The 15,208-nt window shown below is 41.1% G+C and overlaps 1 protein-coding gene across 1 annotated transcript in view; it reads left to right on the top strand.

The window, feature by feature from the left end:
* Positions 1-2,787: 2,787 nt before the first annotated feature.
* AKAP6 (A-kinase anchoring protein 6) overlaps positions 2,788-15,208 on the top strand; it is a 304,961-nt gene continuing 292,540 nt past the window's right edge. The window contains exons 1-2 of the mRNA XM_045013477.1: positions 2,788-2,795; positions 2,903-3,260. Of these exons, the coding sequence (XP_044869412.1) occupies positions 2,788-2,795; positions 2,903-3,260 (366 nt within the window). The remainder of the gene's footprint in view (positions 2,796-2,902; positions 3,261-15,208) is intronic.

Raw genomic sequence — 15,208 nt, 5'->3', positions numbered from 1 at the left:
TCTTCATGGAAAGAAAAGGATTTGATGGACTTCAACACCACTAGAATGATGGTGCTGTTTGCTATAATGCTGGAGAAGCCAGACTGCAGGGTCAAGTGTATGGGGACAAGAAGCAGGTCAGTGCGTTCCTAAAGGCTGCTGATTACAAACTCTCCCCCTGCAGCTGGAGGTGCACTCTGCATGCAGCATGGTTTAGCTTTTGTTTGCTTCAGTGGAATCATGCTTTAATTTTTTGATTGTTGCTCTAGTGCTGTTACTGGAAATGAACCACAATAAAAATAATAATAAAAAAACCCTTCCAGAGTCTGCATGGAGAACTAGTTGTATGTGGAATAGCCATTAGGCCTGTGCGCATTTCCTGGGCACCTGCATCATTTAATGAAGGAGGAGTACTAATTTGTCTAGAAGGCATGCTTATTTGGTAATGGTAAACTTAGAGAAATATGGATACAGACAGTGTGCACCATCAAAATTTCACTGGTCAGGAGGAAATAACATTGAGAGAGTGCTTAAAATAATAAAGTTGTGTTGTCTATTAAAAACAGTCTATTCTGATACAGTATACATTAGAGTTGGAACTTTACAAATGGAAAGATTTATCTAACAAAATGCACTTTGAGTGTTTAAGCTGAAAATTGTGTAAAGAACAGATGGATTTGAAAAGTGATCAGCATTTTGAGGATATGTTTGTAACTATTTTCATACAATCTTGCTGCAGTGCTGCTAAAATACGTATGATTTAATTTCTGAATGGGTAAAAGGGAATTTATATTAAAAATTGTACTGTAACTCAGAGGTCTGAGAATCTTCTTTGGTTCTCTCTCCCTGATTTTATCATCTGTTTTAAAATTAACCTAGTTAAACATTTACAAAGCTAGTGGCAGCTGCAAATTCAGATGTATGCATGGCTGATGATTACACAGACTCTGGCTTAGTAAAATAGTTGTAGAGTGGGAGATCGAAGCAAAATAGCGTAGATGTTATGTTTTCTGGCCTGACTGCCTACCAAAACTGTACCACAGCATTAGGGTTGTAGAGGAAATGGACTGGACGATTGTCATCGGGGCGGCTCCAGCCACCAGCATGCCAAGCGCGTGCCTGGGGCGGCAAGCCACGGGGGGCACTTTGCCGGTCGCCACAAGGGTGGTAGGCAGGTTGCCTTCGGCGGCATGCCTGTGGAGGATCTGCTGGTCCCGTGGCTTCGGCAGACCTCCCACAGGCGTGCCGCCGAAGCCGTGGGACCGGGGACCTCCCGCAGGCAAGCCGCCGAAGGCAGCCTGCCTGCCATGCTTGGGGCGGCAAAATACCTAGAGCTGCCCCTGATTGTCATGGATGGTACTTTGGTACTCTGGCTGCATGTCATGGGAGTGTCTTGATGCCGGGAGCTCCACATTAAATACTCAAACACGACGTCAGTGTTTGAAGCATGGTAAAGCTGCTTACCCTTTCTAAACTGAAGACCTATGCACTGAACTGCAATCCTCACTCAGGAAAAATTCAAGCTGGAGAAACTGGAATATTGCCCAAGTAAGCACTATGGCATTGAGCCCCACTATACTGCAGCTAATGACTACTTCTATAATTTCTATAAAGCAAGAAAAAAAGTTATAAAAAAGTAGTTTTAAGCCCTGTAGCATCCGATGGATAGACAAAATGGTTGAGACATCTCCAAATGCAACCAATCTCGTTAAACTGTTTTATGCAAATGTATTGAATGTGGCTTTGTTGTGCTGCAGAATACCATAAATGTTTTGCGGAGGGGACAGTGCCTTGTATTAGCTTTAATAGAGTGCCATGGTAGAGGTGGTTCTATCTCATAAAATTCAGATCTAATTTTGAAGAAGTTCAGGAATTTCACAACTAATGAAGATTTTCAGAATGCTAAGGTATTTTGCTTTATGCAGGGCCTCGTGCTGACATCCTGGCTCGTGTTTTCTTGGATAATGCTTTACTGCACCATCCACTTCTGTTTGAAAGTAGAGTAAGGTCAAAGCAAAAATGCTTTAAAGGAAAATTTCAGTGAAACTGTATTTTGATTTAAATATACAAAATGATACATAGTGTAACCCCAGTGAAACTGTTCCATAGTCAAGCCAGAAGGAAATTTGCTATAACAGGATTCAATGTTTCCTGTGCTTAACGGTTTAAAGAGGGACTCCCATATGTGGAAGCAGCACAGAATCCTGTGGCACCTTATAGACTAACAGACGTTTTGCAGCATGAGCTTTCGTGGGTGAATACCCAACATGAGATAAGTACCAATATATTTTGCCATTTTTCAGTGCATCTTCCTGATGCTCTGGGTAACTGATTTATGAATAACCTCATCTGTCACACTCTACCTTTGCCTTCTACTTGATGCTACATTAAACCAGTTTTGATAACATCAGAGTTTGTATCCATGGAGAAGACTGTGATACCAAAACCGCACCATTCACTTTCTCCCTGGATTAATTAGGTGGAAGAACTGAGCTATGACAGTGGAACCTTTAATTTAAATCCAAATATACAATACTTTGACAACAAACAAGAATTGCAAGGGATTATTCACAATATCTTAAGTATTGTATTTATATTAAAGTAGAATACATCAGAAAGTTCCATCCAGTATGAAAATCATAAATTGATTTTTAGAGTGCTGATTTTCTAGAAATAAGGAAATGTGACAATTGCTATTCTTCCCATTTAAGGAGGTTAAACCTCATAGGTAAATTAGTAACTAATAATTCAGTTTATTCCTGAAGTTGTTAATGAGAGAGGATTTGTATAGTGAAGAAGCCACTCAGAATGCCATGGTATATTTTATCTCTAGTGATCAAGCTTATTTCTTATCTTATGAATACTTTAGTCTAAGATTTTGTCTTGTAACTGTAATCTTCTTTCTTTCTTTTTGTCTTTGCAGCTGTTTTGGAAAGAATTATGGTTTAGATTTTCCTATTTTAGCCATGGATGTTGCATTTAGCCCCATGAGGTCACAAGAACTGGATCCCATGGCTACTGATGCATCCCCCATGATCATAAACATGACTCCCACTGTAGAGCAAGATGGTGAAGAAGATGCAATGAAGGAGCTTGATTCTGACCAACAGTATGAAAAGCCTCCCCCTCTCCACACAGGGGCAGACTGGAAGATTGTTCTCCATCTGCCTGAAATTGAAACATGGCTCCGGATGACATCCGAAAGAGTCAGGGATCTGACCTATTCCGTCCAACAGGACTCAGACAGTAAACATGTGGATGTACATCTCGTGCAGCTAAAGGTAAGATAAATTTTTTATTTCATACCAGCCACATTTCAGCTTTATAAGTACAAGAAACTCCCTACAGTCAGCTACTGGCATGTGCTGAGGAAAGAGTGTCAAAAATCGTCCAATTGCACGTGACGACTCCTCTCCCAAAAAATAAACCAAACAACATCCTTTTCTAGGGGAAAAGTGTAGCACTCAGTATATTTGTAGATTCTTTAACGCAATAAACCTATCAGATGTATTCAACATGTCCAAACTGAATGGGTACTAAGCTAGCACTGAGGACCTGTCCCAAAGCCCACTGGAGTTAATGAAAAGATTCCTAGTGACTTCAGTGGGCCCTGAATCAGGCCCTAAAACTCTCAAGATTGTGTACCAGCATGCATTCTATCTCATGTAGCCCCCCAGTGACCACTTCTATGGTGGTTCTCAAGTCCTGGCCCCCAGTCTTGCAGAAATTTACATCCATGTTTGATTGGAAATGGGACTACTCATGTGCATCATGTTAGACATATGTAAAACTTTGCAGGTTCTGGGCCTTGGTAAGGAATATGTAATGATCAGATTTATAAGCAGCACAACCAGTAAAACAACAAGTTTATTTTTGAGAACAAAATTGTATTAACATACATGCACATACAAAAACAATTCTATAACAGGTCTTCTTTAAATAAATCATTTACAGTGTGTCACATTGTTTTAAATTTCAAGTTAATTTTTAACATATTTTTAAAGAAATACAGGGTAAAGTATAAGAAAGCATTCTTTATGGATGGAAGTGCTTGTGTGCATGGCTTGGGCTGCCACAGCAGTTTAAGCATGTCTTTGAAGACCCAAAACAACCTCCAAAAATAGCAAACGAACGTTATCTCTTCAGACTGAGCTGTCTTCAGAGTTCTGCGTTCTGAGGCCTGTGATAATACATTATGCAAACTGAGGATTCTTTAGCACTCTGCATTATGGTATTCAGTACACGTTTAGTATAAGACTAGGACTTTAGGAAACCTTGAAAAAATTAAAAGATTACTAACACCACAGAGGGAACTGGTTTTCATTTTTTGCCTCTGGCATCTCAGGCAAGCAAACGTAGGCATCACTGCAAAGGAAACGTGCTTAACCCCTGAAGAGGTAGAGTGCCTCACAACCCACTGCAGTGCCCCTTGTGAATCGTCTAGGAGAAGCCTAGCTGTCTCTGCCAGAGTTGTTTTGAATTGAATGAGGAAAAGGGTACTGTTGAAACTGGTGGCTTAAAAGTGGGATGCTTTTGTATAGAAAATCTTTCTCTCTCTCTACCCCCCAAAGGTGTATTATTCCTTAAAGTAAATGTTCCCAAATTGTGGTCCATGGACCAGTGGTGTACCCTCAGAGTGAGGTGGTGACACATTGCTAGTTCTTCGCCTTTCTAAATGCGAAAGGATGGCAAAAATTCATTAGATATCTTCCTACTATTACTTTCCATCTCAGTAGTTGCTATATTTGTCATAGGGATCGTACATGATCAGCAAGGGGGTGGTCCATACAGTCATCAATGTGGAGGCAACATGTTCCATCAGACAATCTCTTTATTAATATGAGGTCTACACTATTAAAAAAAAAAGTTTGAGAACGCCTGCTGTAATGATTCCCAAATACAAAGCTATGTATACATTATATAGATGACCTTAAAAGTGTCTTACAAAAGGGGAAGGAAGGTTGCATTCCTTTTTTTACTACTTTGATGTATTAAGGAGGCCAGGAAAAGTGTGGTGTTTTTTGTTTTGTGTTTGTTTTTTTTAATATTAGAAATTCAGGTCTTGTATAGCTTGTTTTCCTTGAAAACTATGCTCAACTGTAAGATTCTGATATCACAGATGCCAAGGAAGCAACAAGTCACTTTTATTCAGACTTGATTTTTTTTTTTGAATTTTGTTTTTTGTTAGTCTGATATCTACCATCTAACAACAAACAGTTGGGAGAAAAGTTTTTATTATTATTTGTATTATTGTAGCATCTAGGATCCAGAGACATAGACCAGGACCCCATTGTGCTAGGCACTGTACAAACACAGAACAAAAAAATTCCAGCAACAAAGAGTTTACATTCAAACTATAAAACAGGAGAGAATGAATGGATACAGATGGGGGAGTACAAGGAAACAATAGTAGTCAGAAGGAGAGGCAGTGGTCTCAGCACACCAGTGGTCAAGTTTTTTGTAGGAATCATGGAAAAAGAGTTTGGAGGAGGGGGTTGAAGGACAACAAGTAGATACCTTTGCAGATGTTTACAGGAAGCTTATCTCAATGTGAGGTGCAGCGTGGGATAAAGCATGAATGTGCATTTTTGGTAAGTTAACAATGGTCAATGGAGCCTGGCATTGTAGGCTGATTGCAACTAGGAGTCAATATGTCGATAATGCATGAAAGACAACTGGCAGGCTGGGGATAGGCCATGGACAACCTTGAAAGCAAAGAGAAGTGTCTTATGTTTGATGTAATACAGAGAAAGGGGCCAGTGGAGAGATTCAAGAATTGCTCTAATGCAAGACTGCACTTGTCAAGGCCAGGGAAAAGGATATTGCAGTAATCGAGACATGAAACGATGAAAGCCTGGACAAGAGGTTTTTAGATGTGTGGATGTATATCAAAGGCCTCATCTTGGAGTTGTTGGCAAGATCTAGACATAGCTTGGATGTGAGGTGAGAGAGGGAAGTCCAAGTCAATAATGATGCCCAGATTACTGTCTGGAGTGACAAGCAGGATCTTGGTGTTGTCCACAGTGATCAAGAAAGGAGGTTGCAGGGTTGGCTTGAGAAGTGGGGGAGATCAAGAGCTATATTTTAGCCATGATAGCTTGAGGTGATGACTGGGTACCCATGAGATGTCAGAGATACAGGTCAAGGCCTTAGTTTGCACAGAAGGAGACATGTCTGGAGCAGAGAGGTAGATATGAAAGGCTTTTTTGGTAAAAAAAAAAAACAACAAAAAAACTCAGCATTTTCAAAAGAGCACAGCATTCAATATGCTGAGCTCTTTAAGAAATTTGGCCACTGAAGTGGGAGTTGAGCCCTTCTGAAAATTCCAGCCTCTGTGCCTCAGTTTCCCCATAGAAAGTAAACAGTTGGACACAACTCCCATGATGAGTGTGTGCAGATACAATGGGGTTTACAAATGGGAGGATGTTTGAAAATGTGGATCTTTATGTTGTTGAGTGGTGGCAAGTAGATTTATTTTAAAGGAGATATGTGAAACTACTACTACAAAAAAATCCAGAGGTGGAGCAGTAATCTCCAGTACTGAGCAGGTTCATTTAATATGTAGTCAGTCGCTGAAGTGCTGTGTAGTTTAAGGTTGCATATACTGGGCAATGTTAGTAATGCTAGTTGTATTACCATATATTATGGTTTTTCTCTGATTTAAGAACCAGGTTCCTTTTGAAGGGTTTCATAGACCTAGGCCAGGGATGGCCAACCTGAGCCTGAGAAAGGAGCCAGAATTTACCAATGAACATTGCCAAAGAGCAACAGTAATTCATCAGCATCCCCACATCAGCTCCACCTCCCAGCACCTCCTACCGACCAGCAGTCCTGCTGATCAGCGCCTCTCTCCCTCCGGATCAGCTGTTTTGTGGCATGCAGGCTGCTCGGGGAGGGGGAGAGCGAGGGCACAGTAGGCTCAGGGGAGGGTGCAGGAAGAGGTGGAGTGGGGGCAGGGCTTATGGCAGAGCCAGGGGTTGAGCATTGAGGCCCCCCCTCCCCTCAGCACATTGGCAAGTTGGCACCTGTAGCTCCAGCCCTGGAGTCAGTGCCTATACAAGAATCATAGAATCATAGAATCTCAGGGTTGGAAGGGACCTCAGGAGGTCATCTAGTCCAACCCCCTGCTCAAAGCAGGACCAAACCCAACTAAATCATCCCAGCCAGGGCTTTGTCAAGCCTGACCTTAAAAACCTCTAAGGAGCTGCATATTAACTTCTGAAGAAACACATGTGGCTCCGGAGCCACAGATTGGCCACCCCTGGCCTAGAGTCACAGATGAAATGGGGCTATGGGGTATGTGAAGTACTCGGCCATGGCATCATCACCCCTTTCCAGCCCCATGACTTCTGGGGTTATGTAAATATAAGGGCTAGATTCAGATTTTATTTAAAAAAAAATCCTCAAGCCAATTTTACTATGAAAATGGCCTTGAAAATGTAATCATGGTAGAAAGTTTGTGACTATTCCTAACAATTATGGAATAATCACTCCATGCATCGTGGCAAGCCTGAGAAACCGGCACACCATCCACTTTCGTGGCTACACAGCGAGAGATTCAAATGTCCTTCAGAGTACAAAGCACTAGGAGGAAGAATTTTTTAAAGCATTGGCCTAATTCTGCTTCTGTTGGAGTCAATAGGATTTCTATGATTGTTCCCACTGAAGTCAAAATTAGGCTAATGTTGACTAGGTTTTGAAATCGTACCTTACATCTGACATTATTGATAATGCAGTGTTGTAAGCTATTTACTGTGGAATACCCAAATGCATTATAGACCATCTGGGGGCATTCTGATTTGGAACACCAGATCAGAATTTGTCTTCAAGCTTTTGTGTCCAGCTGGATCCATAACGTGATAAATATCAGTTTTTGCTTACAGTATTTGAAAGTGAAAATTGGATCCTGCTTCACCTTGACCGGGCATCTTCCCTAACTCCTGTGCTCCACAGTCTTCAGAAGTTGCAAACTGGCTGCTCCCTTACTACCTCTTCCAGGAGGTGGCCAGGTCTATTTGTCACCCTGTTATCTCCAGGCATCTTCCAGAGGAGGTAGTGGGCCTGCACCTCCCCTCCTCAAAAATACACAGGGCACAGTAGGCTAGTAGCCATGCAAGTGCTTCTGAGCTTCATAGTTCCAGTCAAGAGTAGACTGTGTACTTGCTCTGTATCTGTGCTGGGCTGAGCATGCTACCATCCCCAAAGAAACCCCGGTAGACTAGAGGATAGCAGCAGCCTGACCTAGCAGTCTCCTAAATTATCCTGCCACATAACCTCCATGACCTACCCTCCTATAACCTCCCTACACGTACACACACCAGTGTTTAATAAACAATTCTCTCCAGAAATTAAGAGGCTACAACATGGCTCCCCAGAGCTGTCCTTCCTCCCTAATCCAACCCTATTCAAGACAAAAAATTCATGATAATCTGGAATGTTATCTTCCAATCTCCTGATGATGCTTCTGACAACTGTGCTGTCTGTATAATATATACGTAACTTGGTATGTATTTTCTTTGGAAATAATTCTTAAATAAAGCTGGTCAAGAAACCCCCGAATGGTGGGCTCAATAAGCCCTTTCCTGGTCAGTGGGCTGTGCAGCCTCACTTGTGCTGCTTTTAACCCCTTCTTCTCCCTCTGTGGGGCAGCTGCCCCACCCGAGTCATGTTTTACTTTGTGTCGTGCATATTCATGGAAAACTTGTGAAAATTGGTAAGGCTACATAATCTGAAGCAACCGAACCATTATGAACTCTAATTTCATTCAGAGCTATTCAGTTCAGTGTTTAGTTAACTGGACAACTTAATGTATTGTAAAAAACCTAATTGGAACTATGATTTGCAACCAGCATGGTAATAAACATCATAATGTTGTTGTGAAAGCATGTTGGAAAAGAAAAAAATGTAACAATACTGAACATCACGCTATAGCTTATGTAATGTATTTATGTACTATTTTTTCCTTTGCAAAAGAAGGGCACATTCCAGCTAAGCATTTAACCAAGTGCATAAGAGCAGCTCCATTAACTTCAATTGGATTACTGTGTGCTGGAAGTACTGCTTAAGTGCTTGGTCGGACGGGATCTGTGTGGACAAAATTTGATCCAGTTTTCTCCTACCCTGTTTGCAATGTCTGTAGTTTTTGTATATGTTTGTTTGATTCAAATCAAATGGTTAATGCTCTTGAAAAATAAATATGCCAGGAACTCATGAGAAACTTTATAGTACAAATCAGCACAAGGTTCTGTGTTCTGGGATTAACGTACACTGGCAGAGTTAAATTTAGAAGCTGAACCTGCTGCTTTTGTTAGCCCCACACTTTTAGAAACACTAAAATTCACATACAATTTCAAAGGAAGTAATTGGCCTCTTTGTCAGAGTGTTGTGACTGACCTCAGTTCTTAGCAATTCTAAATGATCTGACGACAAACTTTTTAAAAATAACATCTAGAAAAGGATAAAATGGAGAAGCAGCAGTGCTGGGGAACACAATGGCTGCCTACATTATGGTCCAAAAATATATTTTTACGACATGTAAAGCCTTTGGATTTTCATTGTGTTTGTGCAGTCTTGCTCAGTGTGATATATTTGTTGTGGAAAGATGTGATTTTGTAACTCAATTTTAACATGTTGTACTACAGCAGCATCAGGCAGTAAACAACTATGTACACATTTTCTTGACGTTCTCATGTCACTGATGCTGCACATGCTTTAACTTTAAGCACATGAATAGTCCCATTGAAGTCCATTCATCTGAGTAATGTAACATGCTTGCTTAAGTGTTTGTTTGCAGGATCAGGTCATTAATTTTCATAATTTTGTTTCTTTCCTATAGCAGTTTTTTTGTAAAATTAAAATAAGATACTCTACCAGTAATGGCATTTTAAATGCAGCATTTATAATTTAATTTATTATAATACAAACTTTGTATCTAAAGAAGTGAGTTTTTTACCCATGAAAGCTTATGCCTGTCCCTGCCAGCAGGTATATGGGATCTTGGGGAGCAATTACCACACGGGTGGGGTGCAAAATAAACTTTATTAAGAAAATACAAAAACAGGGAAAATTCAATAGTGAGGGGTATGGGGTTGTTAAGGTAGACAATTGGGGAGGGGTTCCTTTTTGGTGAACAGTAAGGGAGTTTCAATAGTGGGGTACAACACAGTAGGATGCAATACAGTGGGTAATCAGTTAACACTGAGGTATAAATGTAACAGGTAGCTAGCGATTTCTATGTTAAAAGGTGTGTCACAGCAGCATATAACCAACTAACAGTTATGGATAAAATGTGTTAAATAACAAACAATTCCAGGTAAAAATGTGTCACAGTGGTGTAAATGTAGAATGTGAGGGGTACCAGAAAGGAAGAAAGTAACCAATGGGGTTTTATGCTAGAGATTTAAACTTAGTGAGACAGAGCAAACAGGTTGCAAGCTTAAGCAGCAGAGAGAGTGTAACAAGGTAGAAAGACACAGAGAAGCTGGGGGGGGGTGTTTGCAGTGGGAAGACAGACAATTACAATTATAAAGAACACAGCAAAATCTTATTTATGAGCTAACTTAACCAAGACTACACAAATTAAAACACAATGCAACAATTCTCTAAGCCTAACTTACAAAAGTATAATGCTAAACTTAACTTAATGGGTGCACCTTATGCTAAGGATAGTTCCAGAGGGCTGAGTGGTGTGTGTGCAGGACACAGCTCCAAAGAAGGGGGGGGGGTGACTGCAGCAGTGGATACAGCTGAAAACAGTCCAAGGCAAAGCCCACAGGAGCAGAACTTAGCAGCAGCACAAACTTATTTTTAGTGGCAGAGTGCCACAGAGTTTAAGAGAGAGGTTTTAGGACACAGACCAAGGTTTAGCTTGAGTCTGTGTGCTGGGGAGACAGAGCCAGCAGCCAGGATAAGGGGGGTGGTGGTGGTAAGAGAGGCTTTAGGACACAGACCAAGGTTTAGCTTGAGTCTGTGTGCTGGGGAGACAGAGCCAGCAGCTAAAATAATAAAATAAAAGTATAGAAAGTTTCACAGAGGGATTCTTACCATCCCCCAAGGCAGCAACAGAGGCAGAAGCAGCAAGAACATCAGAAGGCTTGGTACAGTCTTGATAATCAGGAGATCTCTCAGGCAGCAATTCGTTCTTCGTGGGGGGGGGGTTCAAAAACAGGGGTACGCTCAAAAATAAAACGAGAGCGGAGAAAGGACCCCCAGAACCCCTGGCTGATCAGACCAGGCAGCAATGCAAGAACCTTTCTGAAGTCTGTTCAAAATGTCTGTTTTTAAAGGCAAACCCTGGCAGCTTCCCGCCAGTAACTCTGATTGGTTCCCCTTCTCACAGGGAGGAGAGCAAGCAGGGAAAAACTGCAGGTAGCCACAGAGGCATGTTAGGACTAGTCCTGAGCCCAGAGGTATGACTCATGCCCAGGATCTTAAAAACACAATAGTCTTGCAGCTCTGGATAGAGCCTACCCTACACCCAGCCCAGGTTTTAACAAGGTGATAACAGGACTAACCCTTTGAACAGGGCAGTGGTCCCACTTAGCATAAGTGGCCATTCCTTTGAGAAGGGCAATGGCTTTTGTTAAACAACTTAAGGGGCCCTCCCTTTGAGAAGGGCAGAGGCCCTGGTAACAACTTAACAGCCAGGGAAGGGCGGCCACAGAGGAGAACAAGAACAAAATGGAGTAAGGGGACAGCTTTAAGAAACAAAATGGAGCTGTAACAGACAATGCCTAAATAAAGCTGTTTAGTCTTTAAGGTGCCACTGGACTCCTCATTGTTTTTATAATACAAACTTTGAAATTAGTTTTATAAAGCCTCAGCCTAATTTAAATAAATTTATATTTTAAAACAACCCCATTGATTTAAATAGCCTTGATTGAAATCATTCCACCCTGTGTTCTAGTGATAAAAATATTTTTCTTTTTATTCCTCCTGGTACTGCAGAGCTCATATAGTTAAGATTGAGCGAACTGGAATATTTTTGTTCTTCTACATCCATAGAATTGTTTAAGTTCTAATCAGTTATACGTGTGCAAACCCATTGCCGTCAGTGAGTTTGCACTGGTGTCAGTGAGGGCACAATGTGGGTATTGTAAGGTTCAACAGATATAATGGAAGGTCCAATCTGGCCTGTAGAGCTATTACTGGTGATTATTTGGGAGGCCAGGCTGAATTTGCAGGGCTGGCAGTTAAAAATGTGTACTTGTACTTACAAACTGAGCAAGTGTGATACAAAATTAGGAGAAGATAAAAATGGAATCCCACAATGCCATTTCTAAAGTCACTTTTCAGAAAGTCCTTTAATATCTACATAGTTAACAAAGCAAAGAATGATATAAAATATTATATGCGAACAGAGTGGAATAGTGAACCTTACGTTGGAAATCTTTTGCTCCCATCTGCTTGATTTCTCAACCTCAGTATTAATATTCATTTTTGTGTTTACTTTTCCTGGTTGTTAAGGGAAAAGAAAGAAAAGAAAATGGGGGAAGGGTTAAGGAAAGATAAATACCTTTGTTTTTTTACTTGTCCTTCAGTGACAGCATCTTTATTTTCTACCTGTTCCCTAGAATGAGGGCACTGCAAACAACAAATGGGGAAGAAAAGCCCCACAAAACAACGAAAACTCTCATCCATTCATGAACATGTTATCTTTAAACAAAACATTAAAAAGAGTTGAACCAGTTTTTTTCAAACCTGAATTGTTTTTCTTTCTATATAGACAAGACTGATGTTTCTAGTTCCAGACAGTGTTAATCAAAAATGTATTATGGTCATGGATGAACAACTTAAAGTACTTTCACTTAAGTGAATTACTTGCCAAAGCAAAGTTTGTCACAGTTTCCAAATAAAAACAAGGGAACAAAAATATAAGCAACAACAATTCAGAAAGAAAAAAAGTTTGATAGAGCAGCTAGCTTCCTAATCCAGCTTTTTTTCTACTATCAACAACAAAGGGCAGACAAGTGTCCAGTTTTCTTCATTCATGTCTGAATTATGCAACTGCAGCTCTTCCAATTGGGGCATATTGGAGCTACATTTTTTTTTCACCACACTTATTCCTCAAAAATTCCTGAATCTGTCCAGCTCAATTTTTCTCTCTCTCACACGTGCACATATGCACAATCACCCCCCCCCTACACTCCGTTTGGTTGAAATCAAGGCTAGACGTTCTCATCCTAAAAAGAATTTTATTTCAAAAAGCTACAAGTAAGTCAAAATGGGGTTTATAGAAGAAATTTGTCTCCTCTTTAACGGGAATCAGTGAATGCTATGAGACAGATATTTGTTATCTCTACTTGTGTTGAGTAATACCTTATTGGTTTCAATGGGAGTGCTTGTGAAATAAGGTACTGGTCATCATGAGCAAAGATGGCAGAATCTAGCCTTGTAACAATCACAGCTGAGTATGAAAATTAGTCAAAATGAAGCATGCAAAACCACAAAAAGCTATAGTTTGTGAAGAACTGCAATTGTGAATTTAAAAAATAACTGCTACAGGAGGAGGTGTGGCCTCTCCAAAAACACATAGTCTAGGTCAAGCACAAGGCTGGAAGCCAGGCATTCCTCAGTTCTAGTCCCACCTATCCCACTGTCTGGCTTGAATACTTTGTACTTGTATAGCACTAAACAAACATTAGGTCAAATCCTGCTCCCTTTATGCATGTGAATCCCTCCACTCACTTGATAGAACTTCTCACTTGGAAAATGCTAGTAGGCTTAGGCCCTTTAATTCTAAAGTTATTATTTATCATTGACTTCTTTTTACCGAGGAGAAACTGAGGCTTAGAGAGATTTAGGGCATGGCTACACTTGCAAGTTAGAGTGCATTAAAGCAGCCCCAGGCGCCCTAACTCCCGACCCGTCCACACTGGCAAGGCACTTAGAGTGCCTGGACTCTGCAGCTGGAGTGCTCCTGGTAATCCACCTCCACGAAAAGATACCGCTTGTTGTGCCTCAGCTGAAACACCCCAGCATCAGTGTGAATGAGGTGTTGCATTACTGCGCTTTGATCGGCCTCTGGAAACATCCCATAATCCCCTTAAGTCAAGTGGCCACTCTTGTCATTGTTTTGGAATCGGCTTTCAAAGCTCCGTTTCTGACAGCCGGCATGCTTATCTGCTCCGGGACAAAGCAAACAATTAGTGTGGAATGTTGCTTGCTGTGAGTGTGTGAAAGAGAGGCATATAGGGAGGGGGGTCTGAACTTACAACACAACATGCTGACACACTCTCAGCACCCCAAAAACCCACTCTCCCCCCCACACACACACAACACACTCCCTGTTACACTCTACCCCACCCCCTGCATTTGAAAAGCATGTTGCAGCTACTTGAACACTGGCTACCACAATGCACTGCTCTTTGTGGCATTGCAAGAGCTGCTAATGTGGCCACACCAGTGCTCTTCTAGCTGAGAGTATAAATACACGGCAATATTTTCCCTGTGGCGGTCTCTGAAGGCTGGTTTAACTCCCAGCACTCTACATCTGCAAGTGTAGCCATGCCCTAAGGCTTACCAATAATGGACAAGTTTGTGTGAGAACAAGGATCAGAGCCCAGCTCTACTGACTCCCACACTTATGCCTGCCAACTATATTTTGGGCTTCAGACATTTTACATCTTGTATATTTTCAGATTCTGTCTAGGGTAAACATCATTGTCCCCATTTTACAGCTAGAATAACTGAGACACAGACCTGGCCAGACTGTCCTGCACACACCTGGCTGATCACCATCTCAGCCCTCCCAATTAACTTCTTCCACAGTATGACAGGTGTGCTAGTGTTTCATTTGAACATCTAATCAAAATAGACTTGTATCTTAATTCATCCTTCAAACCAGAGAATACAACAAAGTTTTTTTTTATCCTAAAATATTCGGACTTAAAAAAATGCCCCTTTTGCGCCTACACTGTCTTGAAATTTAAATTTAAATATCATGTTCTTCTGGGGCCTTGGGGGAAGGGCAGGGCAGAGGTCTTCGGATTTCAGGGAATAGAAAGTTTGCAACCCTATTTCCAGAGTAAGCTTTTTCACAAATGCCAAACTATGAACTACTGAAGTTACTTCTCCAACAGACTAGAAAGGAAGGGAGAGTTTTGATTTGTTTATATTTTTAAATATTTGGGAGACGTGGATACTATGGAGATGGGACCATATACGTACACAGATAGCTTAGACACCATGCAACTGCCAAGATACCATCTCCCTGCTCCAATATCTCCCC

This window comes from Mauremys mutica, chromosome 4 (assembly GCF_020497125.1).
Source record: "Mauremys mutica isolate MM-2020 ecotype Southern chromosome 4, ASM2049712v1, whole genome shotgun sequence".
NCBI classification, from domain to species: Eukaryota; Metazoa; Chordata; order Testudines; family Geoemydidae; genus Mauremys; species Mauremys mutica.
Note: the sequence above shows the minus strand (reverse complement) of the source record. Positions and strands in the feature narration are given on the sequence as shown.